The 17,664-nt window shown below is 42.5% G+C and overlaps 1 protein-coding gene across 2 annotated transcripts in view; it reads right to left on the minus strand.

The window, feature by feature from the left end:
• The window catches only part of VPS13A (vacuolar protein sorting 13 homolog A), a 370,607-nt gene that overhangs the window by 290,898 nt on the left and 62,045 nt on the right, over positions 1–17,664 (minus strand). For both annotated transcript variants that reach the window (XM_073633920.1, XM_073633912.1), the window contains exons 2-3: positions 5,963–6,006; positions 4,004–4,046 (exon numbers count right to left, since the gene is read on the minus strand). In XM_073633920.1, coding sequence (XP_073490021.1) covers positions 4,004–4,046; positions 5,963–6,006 — 87 coding nt within the window. The remainder of the gene's footprint in view (positions 1–4,003; positions 4,047–5,962; positions 6,007–17,664) is intronic.

Below are 17,664 nucleotides of genomic sequence, written 5' to 3' on the forward strand. Positions count from 1 at the left end.
CTGCATATGATACTCATTCATTTTCCATTAACCAACTATTGGCAAAATCTTTACACCTGAATTTGCTTTTATACATGTGCATGGGACTTTAAAAAAGCAAAACGATTTGTCATCAACACAAGGGAATTGTGCACAGCAGAAAAAATTAACAATGAGCCAAACACTGGTAAACAATATTGAGTTTTCAAATACTTCAGTTCTGGATATAATGGATGTCATACATGTAAAACATTTTAAAGAAAAGTTGGAAAAGGAAGAATCCAAATGACTGCAATGGGAAACACGTTTTAGCTAAAACTGAATCATTTAAAACTCATCCATCAGTTAATAAAATCAAAACAAGGTAAAAAAAAAACAAAAAAAAAAAAACACGCGTTTAGCAACACTTTGGGGGTTATTTACGAAAGGCAAATCCACCTTGCACTACAAGTGCATTTGGAAGTGCAGTAGCTGTAAATCTGAGGGGTAGATCTGAAATGAGTGGAAGCTCTGCTGATTTTATCATCCAATCATGTGCAAACTAAAATGCTTTTTTATATTTTCCTTGCACGTCCCCCTCGGGTTTACAGCGGCTGCACTTCCAAGTGCACTTTCAGTGCACTTGTAGTGCAAAGTGCATTTTCCTTTAGAAAATAACCCCCTTTGTGCGTCACCCAACTTTGGAAGTCATAATGCTCTGTGCACTGCATTACAAGTAAAGCTTTATAATGTAGTTATCGTTTATTTAGGAGGAGCAGAGAAACTGTAGGAAGTAGGTGGGAGGTCCTTAGTGTTAATTGTGCAGTACATTATATCCTACACCACTTTAACTACTGGGCACTTAAACCCCCCTCCTAACCAGACCAATTTTCAGCTTTCGGTGCTCTCACATTTTGAATGACAATTACTCAGTCATACAACACTGTACCCATATGAAATTTTGGTCCCTTTTTTTTTTTTGTACACAAATAGAGCTTTCCTTTGGTGGTATTTAATCACTGCTGGGTTTTTTATTTTTTGCGTTATAAAAGAAAAAAGACTGAAAATTCTGTAAAAAAATGAATTTTTCTTTGTTTCGGTTATAAAATTTAGCAAATGAGTTCATAAATGTTGGCCACAATTTATACTGCTACATATCTTTGGTAAAAATACGTACAAATTGGTTTATATTATTTGGTCTTTGTGAAAGTTATAGAGTCCAAAAGCTATGGTGCCAATCTCTGAAAATTGATCACACCTGAAGTACTGATGGCCTATCTTATTTCTTGAGACCCCAACATGCCAGAAAAGTACAAATACCCCCCAAATGAACCCTTTTTTGGAAAGAAGACATTCCATGGTATTTAGAAAGATGCATGGTGAGTTTTTTGAAGTTGGAATTTTTTTCCACACAATTCTTTGCAAAATCAAGATTTTATTTTATTTTTTTTCCAGAAAATTGTCATATTAGCAGGTTATTTCTCACACACAGCACATGCATACCACAAATTACACCCCAAAACACATTCTGCTATTACTCCCTAGTACGGCGATACCCCATCCGTGAGACTTTTACACAGCCTGGCCACATACAGAGGCCCAACATGCAGGGAGCACCTTCAGGCATTCTGGAACACCCAGGCCAATTCTGACATTTCTCTCCTACATGTAAAAATCATCATTTATTTGCTAGAAAATTACATAGAACCCCAAAACATTATATATGTTTTTCTAGCAAAGACCATAGAGAATACAATGGCGGTCGTTGCAACTTTTTATCTCGCACGGTATTTGCGCAGCAATTTTTCGAACGCGTTTTTTCTGGAAAAAACAAACAAACAGTTTTGTGCTTTTAAAAAAAAAAACAAAACAGTAAAGTTAGCCCAATGTTTTTACATAATGTGAAAGATAAAGTACACTGAGTAAATAGATACCTAACATGTCACCCTTCAAAATTGCACACACTCGTGGAATGGTGCCAAACTTCGCTACTTAAAAATCCCCATAGGCGATGCTATAAAATTTTTTACTGGTTACATGTTTTGAGTTTGAGAAGAGGTCTAGGGCCAAAATGATTGCTCTCGCTCTACAGATCGCAGCAATACCTCACATGTATGGTTTGAACACCATTTTCATATGTGGGCGGGACTTACGTATGTGTTCGCTTCTGCATGCGAGCACACGGGACAAGGGCGCTTTAAAAATTTTTTTTTTTTTTTTTTTTTTTTTTATTGTTCATTATTATTTTAGTTTGACACTTTTTTTCCAAAAAATTAATTTTTTGATCACTTTTATTCCTATTACAAGGGATGTAAACATCCCTTGTAATAGGAATATGGCATGACAGGTCCTCTTTACAGTGAGATATGGGGTCAATAAGACCCCACATCTCACCTCTAGGCTGGGAAGCCTGAAATAAAAAAAAAAAACACACGAACCTGGCTTCGATCGTAGCGGTGAGTCGGTAGAAGCACCAGAGGGCAGCGGGAGGGGGGATGTCCCCTCTCGCCTCCCGTAAGAGCGATCAAGCAGCAAATTAGCTGCTATGATCGTTCTTATGGTGTAGGGAATCGCCGGCTGAAACAGCTTATATCTGAATGATGCCTGTAGCTGTAGGCAACATTCAGATATCCCCACACAAAGTCAAGGACGTCAAATGACGGCGGGCGGGAAGTGGTTAAAAAGCATTTTTTTTTTTTAACATTTATACAATATTTCTAACACATAGCATGTACATACCAAAAATGACACCCCAAAATAGATTCTCCTACTCCTCCTGAGTACGGAGATACCACATGTGTGAGACTTCCACAGCCAGGCCACATACAGAGGTCGAGTACGGCAGAGTACTGCAGAGTACGGCAGGGTACGGCAGGGTACGGCAGGGTATGGCTGGGTATCACCGAGTAATGCAGAGTATGGCTGGGTATGGCAGAGTATGGCTGGGTATGACCGAGTAATGCAGAGTATGGCTGGGTATTGCGGGGTATTGCGGGGTATGGCAGGGTATTGCGGGGTATGGCACACTGTACCGATCAGTACACAGAGGATAGAGAGGAACGTTTTGTTTACATGTGATCGCTCCTTCATTTGACGGAGCGATCACATGGTAAACGGCTGCTGATCCGTGATGTCACCGATGTTCTCGGGTGCGTGCCCCAGGGGGGCGCGCAAGAGCGGGATTCTGGGAGGACATCACTGTACGTCCTCCCAGAGTTATGCAACCGCCCTGTAGCCGTCATTCGGCTATGGGTCGGTTGTTAAGTGGTTAAAGAGGAGCTTTACTTTACTTTAAAAATACTGTAGCTGGTGACTTTTAATATAAAAGGACACTTACCTGTCCAGGGATCCCGCAATGTCAGCTTTGGGTGCAGGCGCCGGCATTGTAAGTAAGGGAAAGCATAGCACAGCCCGTTTCCTACTGCGCATGCGCTAGTCATGCTGCACTTTGTGAATGATCCCAAAGTCTTCTGGGACCTGTGCGTTTCCCCAAGAGGCAGCGGGGAGGGGGGGGGGGTTGGGGGGCGGAAATGTCTTAGATTGCCGATCATCTTACCCGGAAATGGGAGCGGGTACCTGTCAAAACCAGTTACCTCCTCCCTTTTCCTTCCCAAAAAGTGTCAAAATGTGGCAGTGGAGGGGGGGGGGGGTGCGAACAAACAAAGCTAGCCCTTTTGGGTGGAGCTCAGCTTTAAACACTGCCCTCCAGCTTATATACCCCACGGGGTTTTTGCCTCGCAAAGTGAACATCCCATTTTCCTTTAGTAAATCAACCCCCATATTTTTTAATTATAACAGTATTTCCATTTCAACAAAACAGAAATTATTTTCACCACTGGGACATCCAAATTCCAACTTATTAAACAATTAGACACGCTTTTGCTAGTCTATTTAATAAATTACAATGTTATTCAAAGAAAATTAAGGACTGAATTTACTTTGTCACGTGCAAAACAGCTTGTCACTGACTGATGTGAAATTCAATATTTCAAAACGTAGTCCTGGTAATAAATAAATAAAAATTGGCCAGTCTTCTTCAACTCACCAATATGTCCGGCTTTCACTTTAAAAGGCACATCCAGTTGACTCTACAAAAAAACAACAATAACCATTACTTCAGCCTAAAGCCCAACTCCGGGCAACAAAAAAATGTTCCCTTGCAGTGGGACTCCACCTATACTGCAAGGGTTAATTGGTTGTTTATATCTAGGGAAACAAAAAAAAAAAAAAAAAAAAAAAAAAAAGATTTACTTAGCTGAACCTCTGCTCTTACCTGCAGCTAGATCAGCCCCCCGCAGCTTCTTTTCCCCCCATGTACCAATGGTCTGGGCTTCGGAGGTTATCAATACCAAAGCAGTGTCCATAGCCCTGCATTGGATGTGCTGACGCTGAGGGACAGTTCACGGCTGAAGCGTGAGGGAGCACCATCTGGCAGGGCAGCAGAAAATCAAGTATGTAATACTGCTTCTTCTCTCCCCTAGACAGAATGGGCTATTAACCCTTTTAGTGCAGATGCAGCTCCACAGCAAGGGTTACTTTTAAATTTTCTCTGAGGTGAGCTTTAGGTCTAATGAGTGTATGCATTCTTGAAAGAAAACAATACAGAGTGAACAATTAAAGTGGCTGTAAAACCTCACATATACCCATAAAAGTGACTGGCCTCAGATGATATACAGAGATGAAATAAATCCTTCTACATTAGTTGTATCTGTTTATCTGCCAGTCTTCTCTTCTCTACATCCATTCAAAGTGCAGAATTTACACATGATCTCTCAGCTCTGAAAAGCAGGGGGCAGAGAGCAGAAGTTACATCAGTGAGAAGAGCTCTCAGAGCTGATTGGAGGGAAGGGAAACACCCCCCTTCACACAGCACACAGGAATAGAGCTGAGGCTGTCAATATGCTGGAGCTCACCTTTCCCCTGTCACCTTTTTTCTCTTGGTGTCAGGAACATTGTCAGAAGTGATTCATGCTTATAGCAGAGGAACAAGCGTCAGACAGAAATGACACTTGGTGCTCCTAATTGAGACAAGTACACACTATAGAGATATGCTTTGTTCATATTTCATGTCTGAGGTTTACAACTTTAACAATATGTGGGCATGTAACCTAATATTTTCTAGAACTAGATTTATCAGCAAAGAATTTCCGGTTTTACAGCAAGTCACTACAAATGTACAGGCAGTGGTTCCAGGTTGGGATTTGTGGAACCATCTTCTACAAATATGAAATGGTAATGAGTCCAAAGGTAATAGAAAGCATCCAAACCAAATTAAGCTCTGCTGCTGTTCCCTGACAAATCTAAACAGTAACGTTACAATGATTAAAACATACAAGTACAATTTTACTTTCTATACTATAGCCAGGTTTTAAGGAGGCTTACAAAAGTTACATAAATATAAACACAAAGCGTATAAATGATTTCTTTTGACACTTAAAGTGGTTGTAAACCGCATTCATGAAATTTGAACTAAGCACGTATATATCTGTAGTGTTTACTTGTCTCTCTCCAAAGCTCCAAGTGTTGTTTCTCTCTGGTGCTTCTTTCCTCTGTCATCAGCATGAGTCACTTCTGACAAGTTCTCCCACACAAGATAACATGAGCTGAAAATTTGTGTCGGGGAGGGAACTTAAAGGGAGATGAGCACCGAGCTTGTCTATTCAGAATACAGCTCTGCATGTTCCTTTGTTCCTCTGCCTATGTGAAGGGGGGAGGGGGTGCCCCTTTCCTCCAATCAGCTCTCACACAGTGTAAATCCAGTCTCCCCACCCAGCCCTATGTACTGCTGAAAGATGAAGAAGGATTTTAACAGGATCTGCACTTTTCAAAGGGTGTAGAGACAGGAAGACAGCAGATATACAGTACATGTAAAAAACGTATGTAGGGAGATTTGTTTAATCGCTGTGTATCATTTGAGGCTATTCTCTTCACTGGGTATATGTGAGGGTTTACATCCACTTTAAGCTGTGCCTAACATAAAAAAAAAAAAAAAAATTAGCCGTACCAATGCATTTTCTTTAATCTCCAGATTCTTCAGTGCTACAGCGCCTAGAAGACAGAAATACTTTTTAGCATATGTGAATCTCACACATAAAAAGGAACAGCATGAAGGTAGAACTCAAATAAAAAAAATATAGTACATTTAAACAAAAAAAGCAGCTTTTTCTGCAATCTTCACCATCATATGAATATAAAGAAAAACAACCAGCGCAATAATAGTACCCCTTTTGAAGCTGCTGAACATTTAGGGTCAATAATTCAAATCCCATACAGTAAAATATAAACAGACAGTGCAGCGCTAATAAGTCCATATATCAAAGGTCCACCACTGTGTGCGATATTCAATGGTGCTACAATATGGTAAACATGCAGGTAGGGCTGCAACTAACGATTATTTTCATAATCGATTAGTTGGCCGATTATTGTTTTGATTAATCGATTAATCGGTTAATAACCTCAGAAAAAAGCGTGGTGTATAATTTAGTTAATATGTAAAGTTTTTAAAAAAAGGCAATTTATTCTTAAATATCTCTATGCAGTGGTAAATATAAATAACCAACTATATAGTTGGGGAGCAAAATATCTAATCCACTCTGAGAATAACAGACAGAAGAGATATACTGTATATACTATCAGAGGAGATATACTGACTATATTGATCCGTGTGGCCAGCATAAGGCTCGGTACACACCTATGCAGTTTGCTTTTGATCTGTTTCTGCAGTGCTTTTTGCTGTGCGTTTTGATTTTTGCGCATGTGATTTTGTTGCGATTTGCGTTTTTGCAATTTTGCAAATTTGTGGCCAATTTGTTGTTGGGCAGATTAAAAAACACAAATTGCTGCAAAAACGCATTACATGCTTTTCTGCAGCTTCTCCATTGTATGTATATAAGTATAAGTATATTGAACCAAAAAAGCACCGTTTTGCGTTAAAAGTCCTTGACCCTTTCCAAATACGCAGCGGCTGAAAAAGCATAGATGTGAACTTGTCCCGTAGGAAACCATGTAAATGAACTGTAGTGCGTTTCTGCAAAAAGCACCAAAAAACACATGGATGTGAACCAGGTCTAAGATGTTTAGTTAAATAATGGGGTTAAAAAACTAAAATTAGCCCTTTATAGTACAAAAAAAAAGCAGATAATCACTACTGTAAGGGGTTCATTTTTTTTTACTGTAGAAATGTGAAAGTAATATTTACAGAAGCAATTATTTGCTCTTTTTGTACTATAAAGAACTCATTTTAGGTTTTTTTAACCCCATTATGTTACTGGCCAATTAATCGATTATGAAAATAGTAATAGATTAATTTCATAATCGATTAGTTGACGATTAATCGATTAGTTGTTTCAGCCCTACATGCAGGTGACTTTGTGGGTATACCTCCATCAATGGAAGAAATGACCGCTCACCTCACAGAATGGACCCTTTAACTACAGAGGGTCATATACACTTTCCCTCATAGGATGTAATAACATGTCAGCGGTCAGGCAAACAGACAACAGATCCTGGCTTTCTTAATAAGCGATACCAATTTCAAAATATCAAGTGCAGGAAACCAAACTCCACAGCCACATTGATCATGTAAATAAAAACATATATATTGCTCTCAGCAAGCAAAAACTTTTATTTTCTTTTAAAAAACAGAATAAATGACAGAAATTAAACAAGACTTAACACATTGGACGAAGACAGCTTTCACATGGATAGGCAGGACAAATATAATAAAAATGAACGTACTCCCCAGAATTCTGTTTTATATGCAGATGCTTCCCATACGCTTGCCCAAAACCTTTTTTAAACAATTATCCAACTTGATCACCACCTTCATTTGGAATTCAAAGAAGCCACGAATTGCTATGAAGGTGCTGAGACGTTCGAAAAGATACGGAGGGTTGGGAGTCCCGGACTTACAGCAATACTACCAGGCTATTGCCCTACAGAGAACTCTAAATTGGCACTTCCATGGACACTCCAAACTATGGGTGACCATGGAAAAATATATGGCGGGCAGAAACTTGTCCTACGCCCTGTGGCTCTCACGGGAACACAGGGGATTATCAGACTCTACGTCCCCATTGACGATATCTACGCTTGACACATGGGACAGAGTAAACAGAAGGTTGAACTTAGCCCCCCCTGTGTCCCCGCTGGCCCCATTGGGCGGATTCCTCTGGTTTGAACCGGGGGAACGCGCAGGTTTCTTTGAGGCCTGGGTAGATGACAAGAACGCCAGCTGTGGCAAACTATTGAGAGGTGGGAAGCTTCTGCCCTTTGAGTCTCTGGGAAATAGACCAGGTAGCCCACACCTACATTTCTGGAAGTACAGACAATTGCACCACTTTTTTGCAGTACACGGCAACTCTATTAGGGACATCTCAACACTCTCGCCTTTTGAGGGACTGTTTATACTGGAAGAACCGGTCCCACACATGATTTCTGAACTTTATCAATTACTGGGGTCCTCGGCCTCGGCCTCTAAACCTACTTATATAAGAGCATGGGAGAAAGACCTTGGGAAGGGGTTCTCCGAATCTCAACTAGCATGTATGTACCAATTCACACACTCCAGCTCGCTGGACTCTAAGATGCAAGAGACAAATTACAAATTATTAACACGTTGGTACAGAGTCCCATCTGACCTGGCGCGGATTTATCCTGCTAGCTCAGATCGATGTTGGCGGGGATGCGGAGGCCGAGGCACCCTCCTACATTTGTGGTGGGAGTGCCCACGAATAACGACATATTGGCGGATGATTAAGGACCAGATTAAAGATATCCTCGGAATAGAGATCCCCTTCTCCCCGGAACATTTCCTCCTGCATGTCCCCCCTGTACCAGTTAGTCGCTACAAAAAAAGCGCACTACCTCATTTGCTCAATGTCGCTAAACGTCTACTGCCTATCTTCTGGAAGAAAGAGCAGATACCGAGCAAAGACGAGTGGATATGCAGGGTTAATGCAATAAGGGAAGCAGAGGAGTGGGTGGCAGTGGGCAAAAACACTACAGTTAAGCACACAGCCATATGGTCAATATGGCAAGAACACTTCCAAGATACTTCCTATGTACCCTCTAGCCTGGACACTTCCCTATTAAAATTGGCGGATCCCACATTGGGCCACAGAGCCCACCCTAAATAGCTCCCACCACGGTTTCTCCTTAAGACTGAAATATAGGTCGCACATGGACTCCGATGCCTTTGCCAGAACCAAGGGGCTGCCTGGGGGCGGATAGTCCGAGGTGGATGATCGGAGAAGCACGAGTGAACAAGGTTTGACCCTATCTACCCCCCCTTACCCCGCCCACTCTCCCTGCCACTCCTCCACCCTTTTTTCTACTCTTTTCTCTTCTTACCCCTACTTCCCTTACCCTATCAAGTGATATTATTCATAGCACTGTTGGTTGATTGCGCAGAGTATGGGCACCTAAACATAACTTACCGGTTAAAATTGAGGAAAAGCTGCTTTCCTGGCCGGGGGGGTCGTGTGGGCGGAGACGGACCCGCGGCCCCGGGGGCGCGCCGGGGGAGGACAGATGGAGGCCTTGTGCCCCCCTCCTCCGGTGGGGTACCCGGTGGTGGCGGTTCGGACGGGCCGCGGCGTACCTCTCCCCGGTCCGGAAGATCATTATTGCTCAGGTCGGAGGGTCTACGGTGGGCGAGGGCTACTGCTGGTCGCCGCCCCCGGGACCTGTAAACCTCAATGTAGCATATACTGGTACTACCCACGAGATCAGTTTTCAAGGTCTCAACAGAAATTTTAACACAGCCCGAGACTATCCCCCCCCCCCTTTTTTCTCTCCCATTTCTATGCCGTTTCCCCCCCCCCCTTTTTTTTTTCTTCTCTCTCTCTTTACTTATTTATTTTTTATTTTTACTTTATTTTATTTTAATTTACTTTTGTTAAATACAAATATGCAAATTACTGCTAATGTTGATATAGAAAAAGTCTGTCACTAACGTATTTGTACTGAACTGTATTTGTCGAGATGTGATGGACAACAATAAAGAAAGTTTAAACAAAAAAACAGAATAAAAAAAAAAAAAAACTTACAAGTCAGGCACTGTAACCAAGTGCCTGGTATTCCAGCGTGTGTGCAAAAAGTCAGCGATGGCCGCGGGTGACGTTACGTGACTTCTGTCCGTATGCGTTACGTCCCAGGGGCGGGACTTCGTCAGCGGATACGGAAATTACGTTGACACCCGATTTATATAGCATGAGCTGACTGCCATGACACCCAAGAACCGCATCACATGATACAACACAAGGCGGAGCGACACCTTTCCGGACGGGATCCCGGAAGCGTCCCCATATGTCTCAATGAAGCTGAAAATACCCACTGCCAAATGGCATGAGGAAACACCTTGCTTAGCAATTCAATTAATAATGAAATATATATTATATTATATATATATATATATATATATATATATATATATATATATATATATATATATATTAATATATTATTAGTAATAAAAAATTATTAAACAAAGAACATGTATATTTATGTTTATAAATATGAAAATCACGCATGACATAATCCATAGCCAATCTTTACAATCAAATGATTTCAAAATCATCAGCGGTCAGAAATAAAACAATCGATGTCGAAATCAACATTCAATCCAGTTGGAATTAAAACCTTAGTCTCATGTATACAACTCAACTGGCGAATAAAATTCCCCCCCCCCTTTAAATGTTTGGTAACCCTCTCAATCCCCCAAAATCTGAGGCCCTTGGGGTTCTGATTGTGAAACAATTTAAAATGTCGCGAAACATTATGGGTTTTTAAACCTTTTTTATTATCATTAACATGTTCTCCTATGCAGACATGTAAAGGTCTCGAGGTCCTCCCGATGTACTGCAACCCACAGTCGCACTCCAGCATGTGGACCACTCCAACAGTATCACATGTGATCAACTATTGGATGGTGTATTCTTTGTTGGTGGCTGACGCTAAAAACGGTTTCCGCTTCTTCATATTAACCTTGGAGCGCTTGCAGGAAGTGCATCGTTCACAGGCATAAAAGCCACCAAGAAATTAAAATAATCTATTTTCTGAAAGAATGGGAGGATTTAAAAACACCTGGTGCTAAACGATCCCTTAATGATGGAGCTTTCTTATATATGAATTGTGGCCGTACCGGTAACACCAGGCCCAACACTTTGTCTTATTTAACCACTTGCCGACCGCCTCATGATGATATACGTCGGCAGAATGGCACGGGCAGGCAAAGTAACGTACAGGTACGTTACTTGCCTCCCGCGGGGGGTCTGATCGGACACACCCCCCCCCCGTGCCCGAGGCAGGCGGTATTTCTCCCCAGGCGATCGGAGGTGAGGGGGAGGCCATCCATTCGTGGCCACCCCCTCGCGATTGCCCCCGGCCAATGAAATCCTTCCTCTGCCTCTGTAATGTAAACAGCAGCAGAGGGAGTAATGTCATCTCTCCTTGAGCTGGTCTTTTCGTTCCGGCGCCGAGGAGAGAAGACATCCAAGTAAGTGCACCAACACTACACTAACAGTAGAACACGCTAGGCACACTTTTCACCCCCCGATCACCCCCCTGTACCCCCTGTCACAGTGACACCAATAGCAGTTTTCTTTTTTTGCATTGGTGTCAGTTTGTGACTGTTATAAGTGGTAGGGCAGTTAGGGTTAGCCCCTTTTAGGTCTAGGATACCACCCTAACCCCCCCTAATAAAGGTTAACCCCTTGATCACCCCGTCGCCAGTGTCACTAAGCGATCGTTTATCTGATCGCTGTATTAGTGTCACAGGTGACGCAAGTTAGGGAGGTAAGTATATAGGTTCGCCGTCAGTGTTTTATAGCGACAGGGACCCCCATATACTACCTAATAAAGGTTTTAACCCCCTGATTGCCCCATAGTTAACCCTTTCACCAGTGATCACCGTATAACTGTTACGGGTGACGCTGGTTAGTTTATTTTTTATAGTTTCAGGGCACATGCCGTTTATTACCTAATAAAGGTTTAACCCCCTGATCGCCCGGCGGTGATATAAGTTAGGTTTTAGGGTCAGATAAGGTCTGCGTCGCCCCAGGCAGCGTCAGGTTAGTGCCAGTAGCGCTAACACCCATGCACGCAGCATACACCTCCCTTAGTGGTATAGTATCTGAACAGATCAATATCTGATCTGATCTATACTAGCGTCCCCAGCAGTTTAGGCTTCCCAAAAACGCAGTGTTAGCGGGATCAGCCCAGATACCTGCTAGCACCTGCGTTTTGCCCCTCGGCCCAGCCCAGCCCAGCCCACCCAAGTGCATTATCGATCGATCACTGTCACTTACAAAACACTAAGCACACATAACTGCAGAGTTCGCAGAGTCAGGCCTGATCCCTGCAATCGCTAACAGTTTTTTTGGTAGCGTTTTGATACAGTCGCTAACAGTCAGGAGCTTTTTTTACCTGTGAGTCTCACTAGTGTACCACTAAATTTAGAGCCCAAAATAGCAAATCGAAGGTACACTAGTGAAGAGGCCTACACGTTTCTGAGCATGACAGATAGTGAAGAGGAAGTCGCTCATCTGTCAGATTCAGGCTCAGAATACGAACCTGTAGACGACAGCGGCTCCATGACAGATAGCTCTGACGATGGAGTTGTGGCCCCTGCCAAGGTCAGGCGTACCAGACCCCGAACTTCTTCTTCTGTCCTTGATGTGCAAGAACCGCGGGTCCCTCGTATGGAGCAGAGAAGTACTAGTGCCGCTATTCCTTCTGGTGAACTAGCAAGCACCAGCGGCCTAGTACACCCTGGTCGTACATCCAGCACTGCAGTAACACTTGGTAACGTGACGAGTCCCATAAGTGCAGTTTAAGCTGGTGAGGTGGCAAGCACAAGTAGTGTCCCGCTGCCACCAAGAAGACGAACACAGGCCCGTCGTGCCCATAGTGCCCTTCCTGCTGCATTCGCCAATCCGAATTGGGAACCCACCACTTCTGCAGCACCCGTACTTCCCCCATTCACTGGCCAACCCGGCATTCAGGTGGAAACAGTTGATTTTACGTCACTGGATTTTTATTCGCTGTTTTTCACCGAAGATCTCTATAGATCTATTGTGGACCAAAGCAATTTGTACGCTGGTCAACACATCGCCACTATTCCCCAGTCCTCCCTTGCCAGAGATTGGAAACCAATTACGGTTTCCGAATTTAAGATCTTTCTGGGCCTTTCCCTCAACATGGGCATAAATAAAAAGAGTGAGTTGCGGTCATATTGGTCCACTGACCCAATTTACCATATGCCCGTGTTCTCTGCCTCCATGGCCAGGGCACGATACAAGCAGATTTTGCGGTTCATGCACTTCAACAACAATGAACTCTGTCGTCCTCGTGGAGACCCTGAATACGATCAGCTCAACAAAATTCGGCCCCTCATAAACCACTTCAACCAACGATTTGCAGACTTGTTTACTCCCCATCAAGTTGTCTGCGTTGATGAGTCCCTGATTACATTTTCTGGCCGCTTGTCTTTCAAACAGTACCTTCCCAGCAAGCGTGCCAGATACGGGGTCAAGATGTAAAAGCTCTGTGACAGGGCCACAGGCTATACATGTAGTTTTATGGTTTACGAGGGCAAAGATAGTCACGTAGAGCCGACAAACTGCCCTGACTACATAGGAAGCGCTGGCAAGATTGTGTTGGACTTGGTGTCACCCTTATTCGGAAAGGGGTACCACTTGTATGTGGACAATTATTACATGAGCGTGCCACTTTTTAGATCATCAAATTGGAGCATGTGGCACCGTGCAATCTAATCGCCGGGGCTTTCCCCAGCGGCTTGTAGATTCCCGTCTTAGGCTGGGGGAGAGAGCCTGCTTGAAGTGTAATAACTTGCTCGCTATGAAGTGGAGGGATAATAAGAATGTTTTCGTTCTTACCTCCCTTCATGCAGACACGACGGTCCAAATTACTACGGCGACTGGTGTTGTGGAGAAACCCCTCTGTGTCCACGAATATAACCTTAACATGGGAGGGGTGGACCTCAACGACCAGTTGTTGGCGCCGTACCTAGTTGCCCGTAAGGCCAGACGTTGATACAAAAAGTGTCTGTTTATTTATTTCAATTGGCTTTGCTGAACACTCATGTGCTATACAGAGCTTCAGGACGGCCTGGATCCTTCCTTAAATTCCAGGAAGAGATCGTCAGAGCCCTTCTGTTTCCAGACGGTGCTCTACCTCACCTTCCCCAAACAAATGCAGTAAGCCGGCTGCATAAGAGGCATTTTCCGTATGTCCTCTCGAGTACCCCTACCCAACGAGCCCCTCAAAGAAGATGTCGTGTCTGCAGCAAGCGCGGATATAGGCGTGACACCCGGTATTATTGTCCCTCCTGTCCTGACAATCCTTGTCTTTATACTGGTGAATGTTTTGAACGCTACCATTCACTAGTTGAGTATTAGCGTAGGGTACAGCACTGCACAGACTAGGCACACTAACATAGGGTCTCCCAAGATGCCATCGCATTTTGAGAGACCTGAACCTGGTACCAGTTACAAAAGTTATAGTTACAAAAAAAAAATTGTAAAAAAAAAAAAAAAAAAAAAGTAAAAAAAAATAAAAACAAAAAAATATCAAATAAAAAAAACAAAAATAGTTGTCGTTTTATTGTTCTCTCTCTCCCTCTATTCTCTCTCTATTGTTCTGCTCTTTTTTACTGTATTCTATTCTGCAATGTTTTATTGTTTTTATGTTTTACCATGTTTGCTTTTCAGATATGCAATTTTTTTATACTTTACTGTTTACTATGTTTTATTGTTAACGATTTTTTTGTTTTCAGGTACGCCATTTAGCTGCAGAGCGGATTTATTTAACTTGACAGCAAAAGCGTTTGCTCCCACGATACATAAAGCCGTGACTCCAGCACTGTCGGAGGTGATTTCACCACCACAGTTACATACTTCAGCATATATGCCGAAGCGTGGGGGCAGTAGTGGGTGGAGGAGCGATTTGCTCCTAACTTTTGCGGGAGGATACCCCCATGCTTCGGCATATATATACGGTGCATGTATGCCCATCATTAGAAGTTGGTGGATGAAGGGAGGTATTCTAATGATGGGCATACCCACCGATCAATCTCTTTTTTTTGTTCAGCCCACAGGCTGCATGAAAAAAAAAGATTACAATATATGACTTTGAGTGGTTATACCAGAATGATGCCTTCAGGTTTAGGTATCATTCTTTTCAGCCAGCGGTCGGCTTTCATGTAAAAGCAATCCTAGCGGCTAATTAGCCTCTAGACTGCTTTTACAAGCAGTGGGAGGGAATGCCCCCCCCCCCCCCGTCTTCCATGTTTTCCTCTGGCTCTCCTGTCCCAACAGCGAACCGGAGAATGCAGCCGGTGATTCAGCCAGCTGACCATAGAGCTGATAAGAGACCAGAATGGCTCCAAACATCTCTATGGCCTAAGAAACCGGAAGCTACGAGCATTTCATGACTTAGATTTTGCCGGATATAAACAGCGCCATTGGGAAATTGGGAAAGCATTTTATCACACCAATCTTGGTGTTGTCAGATGCTTTGAGGGCAGAGCAGAGATCTAGGCTCTAATAGACCCCAATTTTTTTTCAAAAAAGAGTACCTGTCACTACCTATTGCTATCATAGGGGATATTTACATTGCCTGAGATAACAATAAAAATGATTAAAAAAAAAAAAAAAATGAAAAGGAACAGTTTAAAAATATGATAAAAAAGCAAGAAAAGCACCCCTGTCCCCCCCTGCTCTCGCGCAAAGGCGAACGCAAGCGTCAGTCTGGCGTCAAATGTAAACAGCAATTGCACCATGCATGTAAGGTATCACCGCGAAGGTCAGATCAAGGGCAGTAATTTTAGCAGTAGACCTCTGTAAATCTAAAGTGGTAACCTGTAAAGGCTTTTAAAAACTTTTAAAAATGTATTCAATTTGTCGCCACTGCACGTTTGTGCGCAATTTTAAAGCATGTCATGTTTGGTATCCATGTACTCGGCCTAAGATCATCTTTTTTTATTCCATCAAACATTTGGGCAATATAGTGTGTTTTAGTGCATTAAAATTTTTAAAAAGTGTGTTTTTTCCCCAAAAAAATGCGTTTGAAAAATCGCTGCGCAAATACTGTGTGAAAAAAAAAAAAATGAAACACCCACCATTTTAATCTGTAGGGCATTTGCTTTAAAAAAAAATGTATAATGTTTGGGGGTTCAAAGTAATTTTCTTGCAAAAAAAATATTTTTTTTATGTAAACAAAAAGAAAGGGCTTTGTCTTCAAGTGGTTAGAAGAGTGGGTGATTTGTGACATAAGCTTCTAAATGTGCATAAAATGCCAGGACAGTTCAAAACCCCCCCAAATGACCCAATTTTGGAAAGTAGACACCCCTAGCTATTTGCTGAGAGGCATGTCGAGTCCATGGAATATTTTATATTGTAACACAAGTTGCGGGAAAAAGACACTTTTTTTTTTTTTCTTTTTTTGCATAAAGTGCAAAATGATATATTGCTCAAACATGCCATGGGAATATGTGAAATTACACCCCAAAATACATTCTGTTGCTTCTCCTGAGAACGGGGATACCATGTGTGAGACTTTTTGGGAGCCTAGCCGCGTACGGGGCCCCGAAAACCAAGCATCGCCTTCAGGCTTTCTAAGGGCGTAAATTTTTGATTTCACTCTTCACTGCCTATCACAGTTTAGGAGGCCATGGAAGGCCCAGGTGGCACAAACCCCCCCAAATGACCCTATTTTGGAAAGTAGACACCCAAGCTATTTGCTGAGAGGTATAGTGAGTATTTTGCAGACCTCACTTTTTGTCACAAAGTTTTGAAAATTGAAAAAAGAAAAAAAAAATTTTTTTTCTCGTCTTTCTTCATTTTCAAAAACAAATGAGAGCTGCAAAATACTCACCATGCCTCTCAGCAAATAGCTTGGGGTGTCTACTTTCCAAAATGGGGTCATTTGGGGGGGGGTTTGTGCTATCTTGGCATTTTATGGCCTTCAAAACTGTGATAGGTAGTGAGGAGTGAAATCAAAAAATGTACGCCCTTAGAAATCCTGAAGGCGGTGATTGGTTTTCGGGGCCCCGTCTGCAGCTAGACTCCCAAAAAGCCCCACACATGTGGTATCTCCGTACTCAGGAGAAGCAGCAGAATGTATTTTGGAGTTTAACTCCACATATGCCCGTGGCATGTTTGAGCAATATATCATTTAGTGACAACTTTGTGCAAAAAAAAAAAAAAAAAAGTTTGTAATTTTCCCGCAACTTGTGTCAAAATATAAAATATTCCATGGACTCAACATGCCTCTCAGCAAATAGCTTGGGGTGTCTACTTTCCAAAATGGGGTCATTTGGAGGGGTCTTGTGCCACCTGGGCATTTTATGGCCTTCAAAACTGTGATAGGTAGTGAGGAGTGAAATCAAAAAATGTACGCCCTTAGGAATCCTGAAGGCGGTGCTTGGTTTTCGGGGCCCCGTACGCGGCTAGGCTCCCAAAAAGACCTACACATGTGGTATCCCCGTACTCAGGAGAAGCAGCTAAATGTATTTTGGGGTGCAATTCCACATATGCCCATGGCCTGTGTGAGCAATATATCATTTAGTGACAACTTTTTGTAAATTTTTTTTTTTGTCATTATTCAATCACTTGGGACAAAAAAAATTAATATTCAATGGGCTCAACATGCCTCTCAGCAATTTCCTTGGGGTGTCTACTTTCC

Source organism: Aquarana catesbeiana, linkage group LG01, assembly GCF_042186555.1.
Source record: "Aquarana catesbeiana isolate 2022-GZ linkage group LG01, ASM4218655v1, whole genome shotgun sequence".
Classification (NCBI taxonomy): domain Eukaryota; kingdom Metazoa; phylum Chordata; class Amphibia; order Anura; family Ranidae; genus Aquarana; species Aquarana catesbeiana.